Source organism: Dipodomys spectabilis, unplaced genomic scaffold (genome assembly GCF_019054845.1).
Source record: "Dipodomys spectabilis isolate Male_0828 unplaced genomic scaffold, ASM1905484v1 ptg000504l, whole genome shotgun sequence".
Taxonomy (NCBI): Eukaryota; Metazoa; Chordata; class Mammalia; order Rodentia; family Heteromyidae; genus Dipodomys; species Dipodomys spectabilis.
Window position 1 is genome coordinate 2138270 of NW_024871181.1, and position 12046 is coordinate 2150315.

Consider the following 12046-nt stretch of genomic DNA (forward strand, 5'->3'; position numbering starts at 1 on the left):
CTTATGTCAGATCAGTTCTGGCAGGTCCCAGATGGATGCCAGATTGTTCCAGATCTTCAGGCCACTGATAATGATCGTGCTTTGGAAATCCACCCCCTAGTGCCTCTTCCATGTCATCTTACTGGATCTCCTTCTTTTCCCTGCTTTGTCATCACTCCTTTTGGATCATGAGTCTTTTCTGGGGTCAGGGATGTGGTCAGTGTAGAGCAAGGCCCTGGGCTCCATCATCAGCCCTGCAAACAATTCTTCTGTCTCTGAGGTCATTTTGGAAATCATGGAAAAATCTCTATAAAACAAAGGTTTCAAGCCGGGCGCTGGTGGCTCACGCCTGTAATCCTAACTACTCAGGAGGCTGAGATCTGAGGATTTCAGTTCAAAGCCAGTCCAAGCAGGAAAGTCCGTGAAACTCTTATCTCCAATAAGCCACCAGAAAACCAGAAGTGGCACTGTGGCTCAAGTAGTAGAGTGCTTGATTTGAGCTGAAGAGCTGAGGGACAGAGCCCAGGCCCAGAGTTCAAGCACCCCAACCAAAAAAACACAAAGACTTCCTTTCTTGAAAAATCCACATTAAGTCAGAAGTTATAGAACAAAGTGTTTTGGGGGTGGGGGTGGGGGAAGGCCTTGCTAGGCCCCTGTGGCTCACACTTGTAATCCTAGCTACTCAGGATGCTGAGATCTGAGCATCGCGGTTCAAAGCCAGCCCGGGCAAGAAAGTCTGTGAGACTCTTATCTCCAATAAACCACCAGAAAACCGAAAGTGGTGCTGTGGCTCAAGTGGTGGAGTACTTGCCTTGAGCTGAAGAGCTCAGGGACAGTGCCCAGGCCCCTTGACTGACCAAAAAAAAGGCCTTAAAAGTAATTGCTTTCAGAGGTTGGGACCAAAGGATCTCTTGACCCTAGGAATTCAACACCACACTGAGCAACTTAATGAGACTCTATCTCATTAAACAGTAATGTTAATTTCTTCTGTCAGAAATTTTTCATTCAGTGTTGGGGATATGGTTCAGGTGGTAGAGCACCTGCCTAGCAAGCACAAGGCCCTGAGTTCAAACCTCAGTTCTGCCCCCTAAAAAAGAAAAAATATTTCAGTCTCTGCAAATATTTTAGTTTCCTTAACATTTATATTTGAGCATATTGCTGATTTCTAAACAGCTATAGCACACTTTTGAGACTTCTCTTTTGGTTTTTGGGTTTTGGAGGGCTTTTATTTTTATGAAGCAGTCTACCTATGCAGTCCAGGCTGGCCTTGAACCTGTGATCCTCCCAACTGTCAATTGCTAGGCTTACAGGTATGTGCTAGCACACCTGGCTGCTTTTGAGATTTGTGATGGTTTTCTTCTGTTCTCACAGGTGTCTATATTAGAAAGGCGCAACACAGCTGGAAGGGTGGTGTATAAAACGCTGGAAGACCCCTGGACCGGGAGTGAAAGTGACAGATTTGTCCTTCTGGGTTACCTTGACCAGCTGCGGAAAGATCCAGCCCTTCTGTCCTCAGAGGCTGTGCTTCCAGAGTTGATGGATGAGCTTGCCCCTGTGAGCATCCTGGCCTCAGATCTTGGAGGGGAGGCTGGCCGCCCGGCTCTGCTGACAGCTCTGTGTCAGGCTGAAGCTCTCCCTCTGCATTCAGTCCTGACTGACCATCTCGCTTTCTCTCCCGACAGATGTTCCTCTTGCGGTGGTTCTACTCTGCCTCAGACTACCTCGAAGACATCTGGGATAGCGTGTTTCACAACAACTGGTAGGAAGATAGCTAGCGAGGGTTGCTTTCTGGGTTGATTTCAGCCTTTTCATTTATCTTTTGGGAAGAGCCCATCCTGTGGATGTCAGTGGGAAAATGATGGTACATTTCCAACAGCTGCTCTCTTTCAGTAATTTAATTGGACTTTTTTTTTTTTTTTTTGTAGTAGAGAGTTTGAATTCAGGGCCTCACACACTTAGTAGGCAAGTGTTTGCTACTTGGAACACACCTTTAGTCCTTATTGCTTTACATTATTTTTTCAGTCTCATGCTTTTTACTTTTCTTCTTTCTTTTGTGCTAGTTCTGGACCTTTTTTTTTTTTTTGGTCAGTCATGGAGCTTAAACTCTGGGCCTAGGCGCTGTCCCTTAGCTCTTCAGCTCAAGGGTAGCACTCTACCACTGGACCCACCATACCACTTCTGGTTTTCTGGTGGTTAATTGAAGATCAGAGTCTCACATACTTTCCTGCCTGGTCTGGCTTCAAATATCAATCCTCAGATCTCAGCCTCCTGAGTAGCCAGGTTACAGGCATGAGTCACCACTGTCCACCTCTAGTTCTGAGTCTTACAGGGTCTGGGTACCACTCCTTGGCTTTTTCACTAAAGGGTACCAGGCTATTGCTTGAGCCACAGCTCCACTTCTGGGTTTCTGCTGGTTAATTGGAGATAAGAATCTCATAGGAGATTTGTGAATCAAAGCCAGCCTGGGAAGGAAAGTCCATGAGACTCTTTTTTTTTTTTGTCGGTCGTGTGGCTTGAACTCTGGGCCTGAGTGCTGTCCCTCAGTTCTTCAGCTCAAGGCTAGCACTCTACCACTTGAGCTACAGCGCCACTTCCAGTTTTCTGGTAGTTTATTGGAGATAAGAGTTTCACAGACTGGGGCTGGGAAGGTGGCTCAGTAGTAGAGCGCTTGCCTTGCATGCATGAGGCCCTGGGTTCGATTCCTCAGCACCACATAAGCAGAAAAAGCTGGAAGTGGTACTGTGGATCAAGTGGGAGAGTGCCAGCCTTGAGCTAAGACCTGAGGGACGGCACCTAGGCCCAGAGTTCAGGCCCCATGACTGACAAAAAAAGTGTTTCACGGACTTTCCTGCCCGGGCTGGCTTTGAACCGCGACCCTCAGATCTCAGCCTCTTGAGTAGCTAGGATTACAGGCGTGAGCCTCTGGCGCCCGCCAGTCCATGAGACTCTTATCTCCAATTAACCACCAGAAAACCTGAAGTGAAGCTGTGGCTCAAAGTGGTAGAATGCTAGCCTTGAGCAAAAGGAGCTCAGGGACAGCATCTAGGCCCTGAGTTCAAGCTCCACAACAAAAGAAAAAAATCTCATAGACATTCCTGCCTAGGCTGGTTTTGAACCATAATCCTCAGATCTCTGCTTCCTAAGTAGCTAGGATCACAGGTGTAAGCCACCAGCACCTAGCTTTAGTCCTGTACTTTTTTTTACCCAGGGCTAGGGTTGGCCCATAGTCATCTTTGTGTGTCTCCCATGTAGCAGGAATTGCTTTATATTCAATGACTATTCCTTTCTGCAGGTTGGGGAAGGGTACCCCAGCTGTACCCCAGGTGGACTTCTAGAAAGCAAAGCTTGGGCCAGGCACCAGTGGCTCATGCCTGTAATCCCAGCTACTCAAGAGGCTGAGATCTGAGGATCTCAGTTCAAAACCAGCCTGGGAAGGAAAGTCTGTAATGCTCTTATCTCCAATAAACCACCAGAAAACCAGAAGTGGCACTGTGGCTCAAGTGGTACAGCACTCGCCTTGAGCTAAGGGACAGTGCCCAGGCCCAGTGTTCAAGCCCCACAACCGACAAAAGGAAGGGAGGGGGGGCTGGGAAGGTTGCTCAGTGGTAGAGCGCATGCCTTGCATGCCAGAGGCCCTGGGTTCGATTCCTCAGCACCACATAAGCAAAAAGAAAAAAACCAGAAGTGGTGCTGTGGCTCAAGTGGTAGAGTGCTAGCCTTGAGCTGAAGAGCTGAGGGACAGCACCCAGGCCCAGAGTTCAGGCCCCATGACCAGACCCAAAAAAACAAAACAAAACAAAAGGAAGGGAGGGAAGGAAGGAAGGAGCTAGGCTTCAGTGGCCCATGCTTGTAATCCTATCTACTCAGGAGGCTGAGATCTGAGGATCGGGCAGGAAAGTCTGTGACAGAGACTTATTTCCAGCTAAAAGCCATAAATGAAGCTGAGATTCAAGTGGTAGATCACCAGCCTTGAGTAAAACAGTCAAGTGCAAATTCCAGGCCCAGAGTCCAAGCCCCAGTACTGGCATAAAGTAAGATGAATAACATAAACTAAAACAATTATATAGGATTTTTTTTTGGTCATGGGGCTTGAAATCTGGGCCTGGGTGCTGTCCCTCAGCTCTTTCAGCTCAAGGTTAGTGTTCTACCACTTGAGCCACAGCGCCACTTCTGGATTTTTCTGTTTATGTGGTACTGAGGAATCAAACCCAAGGCCTCATGCATGCAAGGCAAGCACCTTACTGCTGAGCCACCTTCCCAGCCCCTATATAGGAAATTTTGAAAGCTTGACTTTCACCCCTCTGTTCCCTGCTCCACTATTCTGTGCTGGCTGATACTGTCCAAAAAAGGGCTAGAAGGATGGCTCAAGTGGAGGAACACTTGCCTAGCAAGCGTTAGGCCCTGAGTTCAATCCCCCATACTGCCCCAAATAAGAAAATCAGTGAAACTGAGTTCATTCACCAGAATGTTGTTCAGTGCTTCCCCAGCATCAGGAGGTTGGTCCATGAGTAGAGCATAACTGCCTTGTGACCCTTCTTACCACATGGGCAGCTCACTCTGATAATGCCAACATGCAAAACTAGACTTCTGGGATCAGGACTGTGGTTAGAACCCTAAGGAAACAGTCTGCCTCCCCTTCACCATCCCAAGTAGCCTGTTTAGGGGGCAGTGTTTATCGATGTACAAGCTTCTTAACTCCCAGCCCCTGAGGCGCTAACGCAGCGGTGTGCTTGTTCCAGGCGGGAGATGATGCCCCTGCTGTCACTCATCTTCTCGGCCCTCTTCATCCTCTTTGGCACCGTCATCGTCCAGGCTTTCAGGTAAGTGCCTCAAACCTTCACAGTCATTCATGCTTTCCTTTCCTCCTTTTTAAGACCTTGCACTCTAACTTGGCTTTCTTGCTCCTTAGCTGGTACTCTTACTATTTGAGCAATGCCTCCAGCCCAACTTTTTGCTCATTAGTGATAGAGTCTTTTGGACATTTCTCCCCAGGCTGGCTTCAAGCGATAATTGTCAGATCTCAGTGTCATGGGTATCTGTGATTTAGGGGTGAGTCCCTGGCACCACCAGCTCCATCCTCTTTCTCTGAAATACTCCTCTTTACATTCCTCAGCGACTCGAATGAGGAGCAGGAGTCCCAGCCCCCAGAAAAAGAGGAAGTCCCTGAGAAGACCGGGAAGACAGAGCCGAGCTTCACCAAAGACATCAGCAGGTTTTCCTGACACACAGCACCCTCTGCTGCCCTCAGCCCCTGCCATGATGCCCAGCGTGCACAGCCTGACAGCAGGGCCTGTGGGCAGCATAGAAGCTGCCTTCCCCCTGTCTGTGAGAGCTAGATACAGGTTGAGCATCCCTAATTTAAAAATCCTGCATCTAGAATGATGCACCATGCAAAACTTGTAAAAAGTCACGGGTAAAAAATGCCACTGTGACAACATGTGGTCACAAATAGAAGGTTCTAGACCTGGACCTCATGGGACAGGTTGTGAACAGACCTGGGATTTCATCTTTTACATCCATGACACGTGTTTCTTGATCTCAAATTGACTAGTGAAGGCAGGAAAGGGAAAGCACATGAGGGAGGTGGTGGATGAGCCAGAAGCAAGAGTCCTAACTCATGACTCTAGATGGCTCTTGAGTCAGCGCACACAGCCCCAGTGAGGGACTGAGTAGACAAAGAATCGGGCTGAGGGGCCATGCCTCCTTCATTTTGTCCTAAAGCAGCCTTGCACGCTGGAAACCATATCAGAAAGGCTGTTTCAAATCAGGGTCCCCCATTGAATCTTGCACCCCATACTACAAATGCGGTAGACAGTGTTAAGTAACTTTCCCAGTCTGGTCAGAACACAGCATCTCTAAAGTAGAGGTGTTGTTTGTTCCCCCCCCACCCCCACCTCTCCTGCCCTCCCTTTCCTCTGCCTTCCCACTGTGGTCATCCTTACCTCCCTCACATTTCTCCACAGCAGGATTCCTAAGAAAGGCTTCGTGGAGGTCACTGAACTCACAGATGTGACGTACACCAGCAACCTGGTGCGCCTGAGGCCTGGCCACATGAACGTGGTCCTCATCCTGTCGGCCTCCACCAAGAACAGCCTGCTGCAGAAATTTGCTTTCGAGGTCTACTCATTCACTGGGTAGGTACCCGTACGTGCCCTGGTGTGAGAAAGGGAGGGGGAGGGAGGAGGCCACTTGGGAGAGGGGTGCTGCTAGACCCTTGCACCCTCTCTGGACACGCAGCACCTTCCATGGAGCAAGATGTTGACTGAGTTCTCCCAGAGTCCACACCTAAGCCATCATGGGGGACTTTGGGTGTGTGTCTGGCTTGAACTCGGCCTGGGTACTGTCCCTCAGCTTTTTAGCTCAAAGATGGTGATCTGCCACTTGAGCCACAGTAATTAATTGGAGATAAGAGTCTCATGGACATACCTTCCCAGACTGGCTTTGAACTGTGGTCCTCAGAGACCAGCCTCCTGAGGAGATAGGATTACAGTCATGAGCCACCAGTGCCTGGCTCCTGGGAAAGACTTCTTTTCCCCTTTGACTTTCATGTTTTGTTGGTTCTGAACTGAAGAGATTGAAATCATGTCCCTGTCTGAGCCTCTAACAGGGCTGAGCTTTGCTACTTCTGTGCTCTGAGTTTCACAGGATTCTAGTGCATGAGTGTTGCCCAGGAGAGGGGTGATATGGCTATTCCAGACCTTGCATGCATGCACACATGTGCGCACGCACACAGACACGCACACACGCGTGCACACACACAGACGTCCTTGGGCACCACTGACACAGCCTTTCCCTGTTTCCCCGCTGTTTCCTGTCTATGTGGAGTATTGATCACCTGATGAGAAGTGTCAGGCCCTGACCCCTTGTATCCCCCCTGCAGGAGCAGCTGCCTGCACTTCTCCTTCCTGAGCCTGGACAAACATCGGGAATGGCTGGAGTACTTGCTGGAATTTGCTCAAGATGCAGCCCCCATCCCAAACCAGTACGATAAGCATTTCATGGAGCGGGACTACACAGGTTATGTACTAGCTCTGAACGGCCATAAGAAATATTTCTGCCTTTTCAAGCCCCAAAAAACAATGGAAGAGGAAGAGGCCATGGGGGTGAGCAGCGATCTGGACTCCTCCCTCCACCTGGGCGAGTCTCGGGGGAAGTCTTCCTGCGTGGGGTCCAAGCCCATCAAAGGCAAGTTGAGCAAGCTGTCCTTGTGGATGGAGCGGCTGCTAGAAGGATCCTTACAGAGGTTTTATATCCCATCGTGGCCAGAACTAGACTGAGTCGATTTCTAAAAGAGATGCGAACTCCTCTGATTTTTAACATGCCCCAGGAAACAGGTATTTTCAGGACTCAAGCTATCTCACTGAACAGAGTAGAGATTTAGGATTACTCTTCAGAACAATGCCTAGAAGATTCTTCCTCTGCCCTGCCCTCACCTAGGACAGGTTTGAATTCCCTAAATAAGAACACTTGCCTTTGGGTTCCCCTGTCCTCATCTGAATGCCACACTATTTAAAATAGACTGCTCATTCCTTCCACTCTGCCAGCCCTGTCCCGGGCTCCCACTCCCCTCCTGCCCCATCCTGTCCCATATGGTGGAGGGCCTGACCCTGAGCAGGACCTACCTGTAGTACAGGTCAGGTGGGATCATAGGCCTTACCCTCCACCCCCACCCCAGGCCACAGCCTGGTCCTGGCCTGTACCTCTGTCACGGCGCATGCTCCTACCAGGAAATGGCCCACTGCAGCCACAGGGCCCCAAGTCCTGAAAGCAGCCTAGCTCCACACAATCAGTCTCTGGTGGGATGGTTGTTCTGGGAGCGAGCAGCTGAGAAATGTATTTTGGGGGTATCCCCCACAAGTTTGCCAGGCACGGCTTTGCAAAGAAAAGAATGAGCGGGGGCTCTGCAGATGAGCTGATTTTCTTCCTAGGTAGAGGGAAGGGACTGCTGGGAGGCTCCCCTGGAATTGTGGGTGGCCTCCCCACGGCCCACTGGCCACCCGAGCCAGGGGATGGGGCCTGCCCACCAGATGTACTGTAAGACTGAGCCACTAGCCTGTATGTTTCAGATGCCTTTCTGCCTCCATCAATTTTAGGGTATGGATATTTAGGAGCCATAACTTGTAATCTTGTTCTCTGAACGTAGATAAATAAGCTGCTATAAAGCCAGTAGATGTTAAACCGAAGACAAGTTCTTCCTGCCTGCCTGGAGCCGGGTGAAGCCTCCTGGTTCCCTGGTGTCTTTCTAGTAAAATGCCAGATGCATCTTTGTACCAAGGAACTTAAACTCTCTCAACAGTTGCATTTTGAACATCATCATCCCCAAAGTGCTGTATCTACAAGTCATTTTGGTTTTTGTTGTTGTTGTTTTTAATGACAGATGAGTCAAGACTCATTCTAGACTCCATTTTGAACACTGCTCCCTTTCCACTTGTGGCCCGTGTTTTGGTGTCCCGACTTCACTGATTCACCTCTCCCTTACACGCTGTTCCCAGTGTCAGGTCACACCCATCATCAGCTCCCTCAGCTCTAAGGCGGGCTGTGCCCTCAGTACCCTGGGCTCCAGCCAGTCATGACAGCCCCACTAGAGGGCACTCTGTTTTTAGCACCAGACCACCAGCAAGTTTGGACAACTTACAAAAGTGGTCTTGTTTTACTGTCACAGCAAATACCCTTTCACAAGGTGAAGGGCACAAATCAGGGATGGGACATTGATGAAGTTACTATTTCTTTAATCATCATCGCTTTCTCAACAAAGCCACTCGGATCCTAATCATTTGAACATCAAGCTACAGTGGTTAAGTGGTAAAATCATTTTGAACCCAAGAATTCCTGTAGTTTTCATCAAATCTATAGCTTTATTAAAAAAATAATTTTAAAAAACAAACAAAAAAAAAATCACTGCCAGGCTTCATTCTTCATTGGTCCTCTGAACATGGACACTCTGGTGCCGCAAGTCAGGGTCCCTGGCTCAGGTAGAAACAGTAAAGTCCACTGGGCCCTCCATATGCAGACTTGAAAATTATTTCCTGAAGGCTGCAGATATAGTTGAGTGGCTGAGCATATCCAGCCTTGAGTTCCAGTCCCCCTCTCCCCCCTAAAAAAAGTAATAAGGTAGTTGATATATATATTCTGGTTTTTAATGGTCAAGCTGCTCTTGAGTAGTTTTGGTTCAGTGGTAGGTTTGTATTTTAAATCTTTGGTACTAATGAACTTTCTGACTTATAATTTCTGAAAACCAAAACTTTTCCCAGATTTTTTTGTTTAAGTTTGTAGCCAAAAGAAAAAAGCTACCCCTTCTGTTTACCCAAGAGGATGGTGGTGATAGATTTGACAATATTCTTGTCAGCGCAAACTCAGCACACACCTATTTAGGGACTAATAGCCATGTGCCCCCAGGGGACACTTGGGAGCTTTGCTGTCCTAATTTTGGGGTTTGTGAGAGGGTCTCACTGTGCAGCGCAGGCTGGCCTCAAGCTCACCATCCTTCTGCCTCAGCCTCTCAGGAGTGCTAGAATTACTGGCATGCACTGCCACCTCAGCCTGTTCTCCTGAATGTTGTTTCCGGGTATTTGTTTACTTCTGTGTCAAATGTGAGCCAAACCATGCTCAGCCAATGCCAGCATTTCTCCTGATTTCTGTAATCATACAGGACCCAGCTTTGGTTTTAAATCCTTGGTCTTCGTCTATTGACGTATCATGTTTAGTAGCTGAGTGAACACTGACCTAAAGCTAGTCTTAGTAAAATCTGTGCCCGCATCAAAAGATGCTTTTGTGATTGCACAGGTATTGTTGCACAGTTTGTCTCCCTCAGAGGTTGTGGGCCCTGAGCAGCATTTCAGTGAGCAGGACATCCTGCCTTCTAGAAGATACCTTACTCTCTCCTCCCAACATGGCTACCCCAGACAACTTGGTCATAGTTTCCATGAGTTGCTCTTGTCATCCACAGCCTCTTCATCCTTATAGCCTCTTATTTATTGCCATTCTAAAGAATTTGTAACTCTCCTCCATACATTTTTTTTTTTTTTCCATAGGGAGCCAGGTGCCAGTAGTTCATGCCTGTAATCCTAGCTACTCAGGAGGCTGAAATCTGAGGATCACAGTTCAAAGCCAGCCCAGGAAAGTCCATGAGACTTATCTCCAATAAACCACCAGAAAACGGGAAGTGGCACTGTGGCTCAAGTGGTAAAGCGCTAGCCTTGAGCGGAGGAGCTGAGGGACAGCGCCCAGGCCCAGAGTTCAAGCCCCATGACTGACAAAAAGAAAGAAACAGGGAGCCAAGTACCTGTGGCTTATGCCTGTAATCCTAGCTACTCAGGAGGCTGAGATCTGAGGATCAATATTCAAAGTCAACCCAGGGTATCTTATCTCCAGTTAACCACAAAAAAAAGACAGAAGTGGAGCTGTGGTTCAAGTGGTAAGAATGCCAGCCTTGAGTGAATAAGTGGAGAGATTACGCCCAGGCCCTGAGTTCAAGTCCCAGGACTAGCACACACACAAAAAAGAAATAGGGCCAGACTGTGCTTTCTTTTGTTTTGGTTGGTTGTGGGGCCTGAGCTCTGGGCCTGGGTGCTGTCCATCAGCTTTTCAGCTCAAGGCTAGCACTCTACCACTTGAGCCACAGCACCACTTCTGGCTTTTTCTACTTATGTGGTGCTGAGGCATCGAACCCAGGGCCTCATGCATGCAAGGCAAGCACTCTACCACTGAGACACCTCAGTCCCCAGACTGTACTTTTAAGTGACTTGCTTTGTCTGGCAATAGGGATCAGAAGTAAACAATGAAACTTTTTGTTTGTTTTCCCAAAGTAAAATCCCAGGCTAGAGGATGTAGCTCAGGCAGAGTACTTGTCTAGCATGTATAAGGCCCTGCGTTCCATTGGAAAATTAATAATAAAGTAGGAGTCCTTAAAAGTAGATACAGGGGCTGGAGATGTAGCTCCGTGGCAGCACACTTTCCTAGCATTCTTGGGACCCTGGGTTTGAGCCTTAGCACCACAACAATAAAATAATAAAAGTTGGTGTAGAAGAAATGTAGTTCCTATCCAGATATCTGCCCAAGGCCCTGGAGAATACACACAAGTGTCATGGCTGCTGCCTCAGCCTCAGCTGGTTAGGAGAGAGGACTGCACTTGGAACACACATCTGAGAAGAAGGTGACTATATTTTGCACTTTTGATACTCTTAGGAGTAACTTAATTTGGCAAATTGTCTTTTTTTATGTTTGAGGATTTTCTTTCAGTTTTTTTGTTTTGAGGTTTGTTTTGTTTTTTTTTTTTTGTATTGTGAAAAGCACTGAAGCTGATGTTATTTTGTTTTAAGAATATTATGGACTGGAAACAAATAAACTATTTTAATGTGTGATGACTATGGGCTAGCTCTTGTGTTGCGTGAAGATAATTTGATCAGATGCATCATCCATAAAACTGAACCAATGTGTAATACTACACATGCTTACAGTCAGCACAACAGTTTTGGAATGGGTTATCCACAAAGGGAAAGTGGTGGCTTGGAGAGTAGATGATGGAAAACTGAGTCTTACAGGGCTGGATTAGACGTCTCATTAAGGCTCTGCCGGTGTCTGGTGCTGAAGGCACTCACTCCATGCACTGCTGGGCTGAGCAGAAAGTTTCTTTCAGGGATCTGCATGCTATTTTCTTTTCTTTTCTTTTTTTTGGTCGATTGTGGGGCTTGAACTCAGCCTGGGTGTTGTCCCTGAGTTCTTCAGCTCAAGGCAAATGCTCTACCACTTGAGCCACAGCACCACTTCTGGTTTCCTGGTGGTTAATTGGAGATAAGAGTCTCATGGACTTTCCTGGGCTGGCTTTGAACCTCAATCCTCAGATCTCAGCCTCCTGAGTAGCTAGGATTATAGGTGTGAACCACTGGTGCTGGGCTGCACTATTTTCTTTTTTTGCCAATCCTAGGGCTTGAACTCAGTTCCTGGGCACTGTCCCTAAGCTGCTTTTGCTCAAGGCTAGCACTCTACCACTGGAACCACAGCGCCACTTCCAGCTTTTTCTGTTGTATGTGGTACTGAGGAATTGAACTCAGGGCTGCATGCATGCTAA

At 48.0% G+C, this 12046-nt stretch overlaps 1 protein-coding gene across 2 annotated transcripts in view; it reads left to right on the plus strand.

Moving 5' to 3' along the window:
- Positions 1 to 7477, plus strand: part of Dnajc16 (DnaJ heat shock protein family (Hsp40) member C16) — a 28567-nt gene extending 21090 nt beyond the window's left edge. For both annotated transcript variants that reach the window (XM_042669783.1, XM_042669784.1), the window contains 6 exons: positions 1351 to 1533; positions 1662 to 1738; positions 4719 to 4799; positions 5093 to 5191; positions 5943 to 6113; positions 6860 to 7477. In XM_042669783.1, coding sequence (XP_042525717.1) covers positions 1351 to 1533; positions 1662 to 1738; positions 4719 to 4799; positions 5093 to 5191; positions 5943 to 6113; positions 6860 to 7256 — 1008 coding nt within the window. In that variant the 3' untranslated portion in view covers positions 7257 to 7477. The remainder of the gene's footprint in view (positions 1 to 1350; positions 1534 to 1661; positions 1739 to 4718; positions 4800 to 5092; positions 5192 to 5942; positions 6114 to 6859) is intronic.
- The last annotated feature ends 4569 nt before the right edge of the window (positions 7478 to 12046 follow it).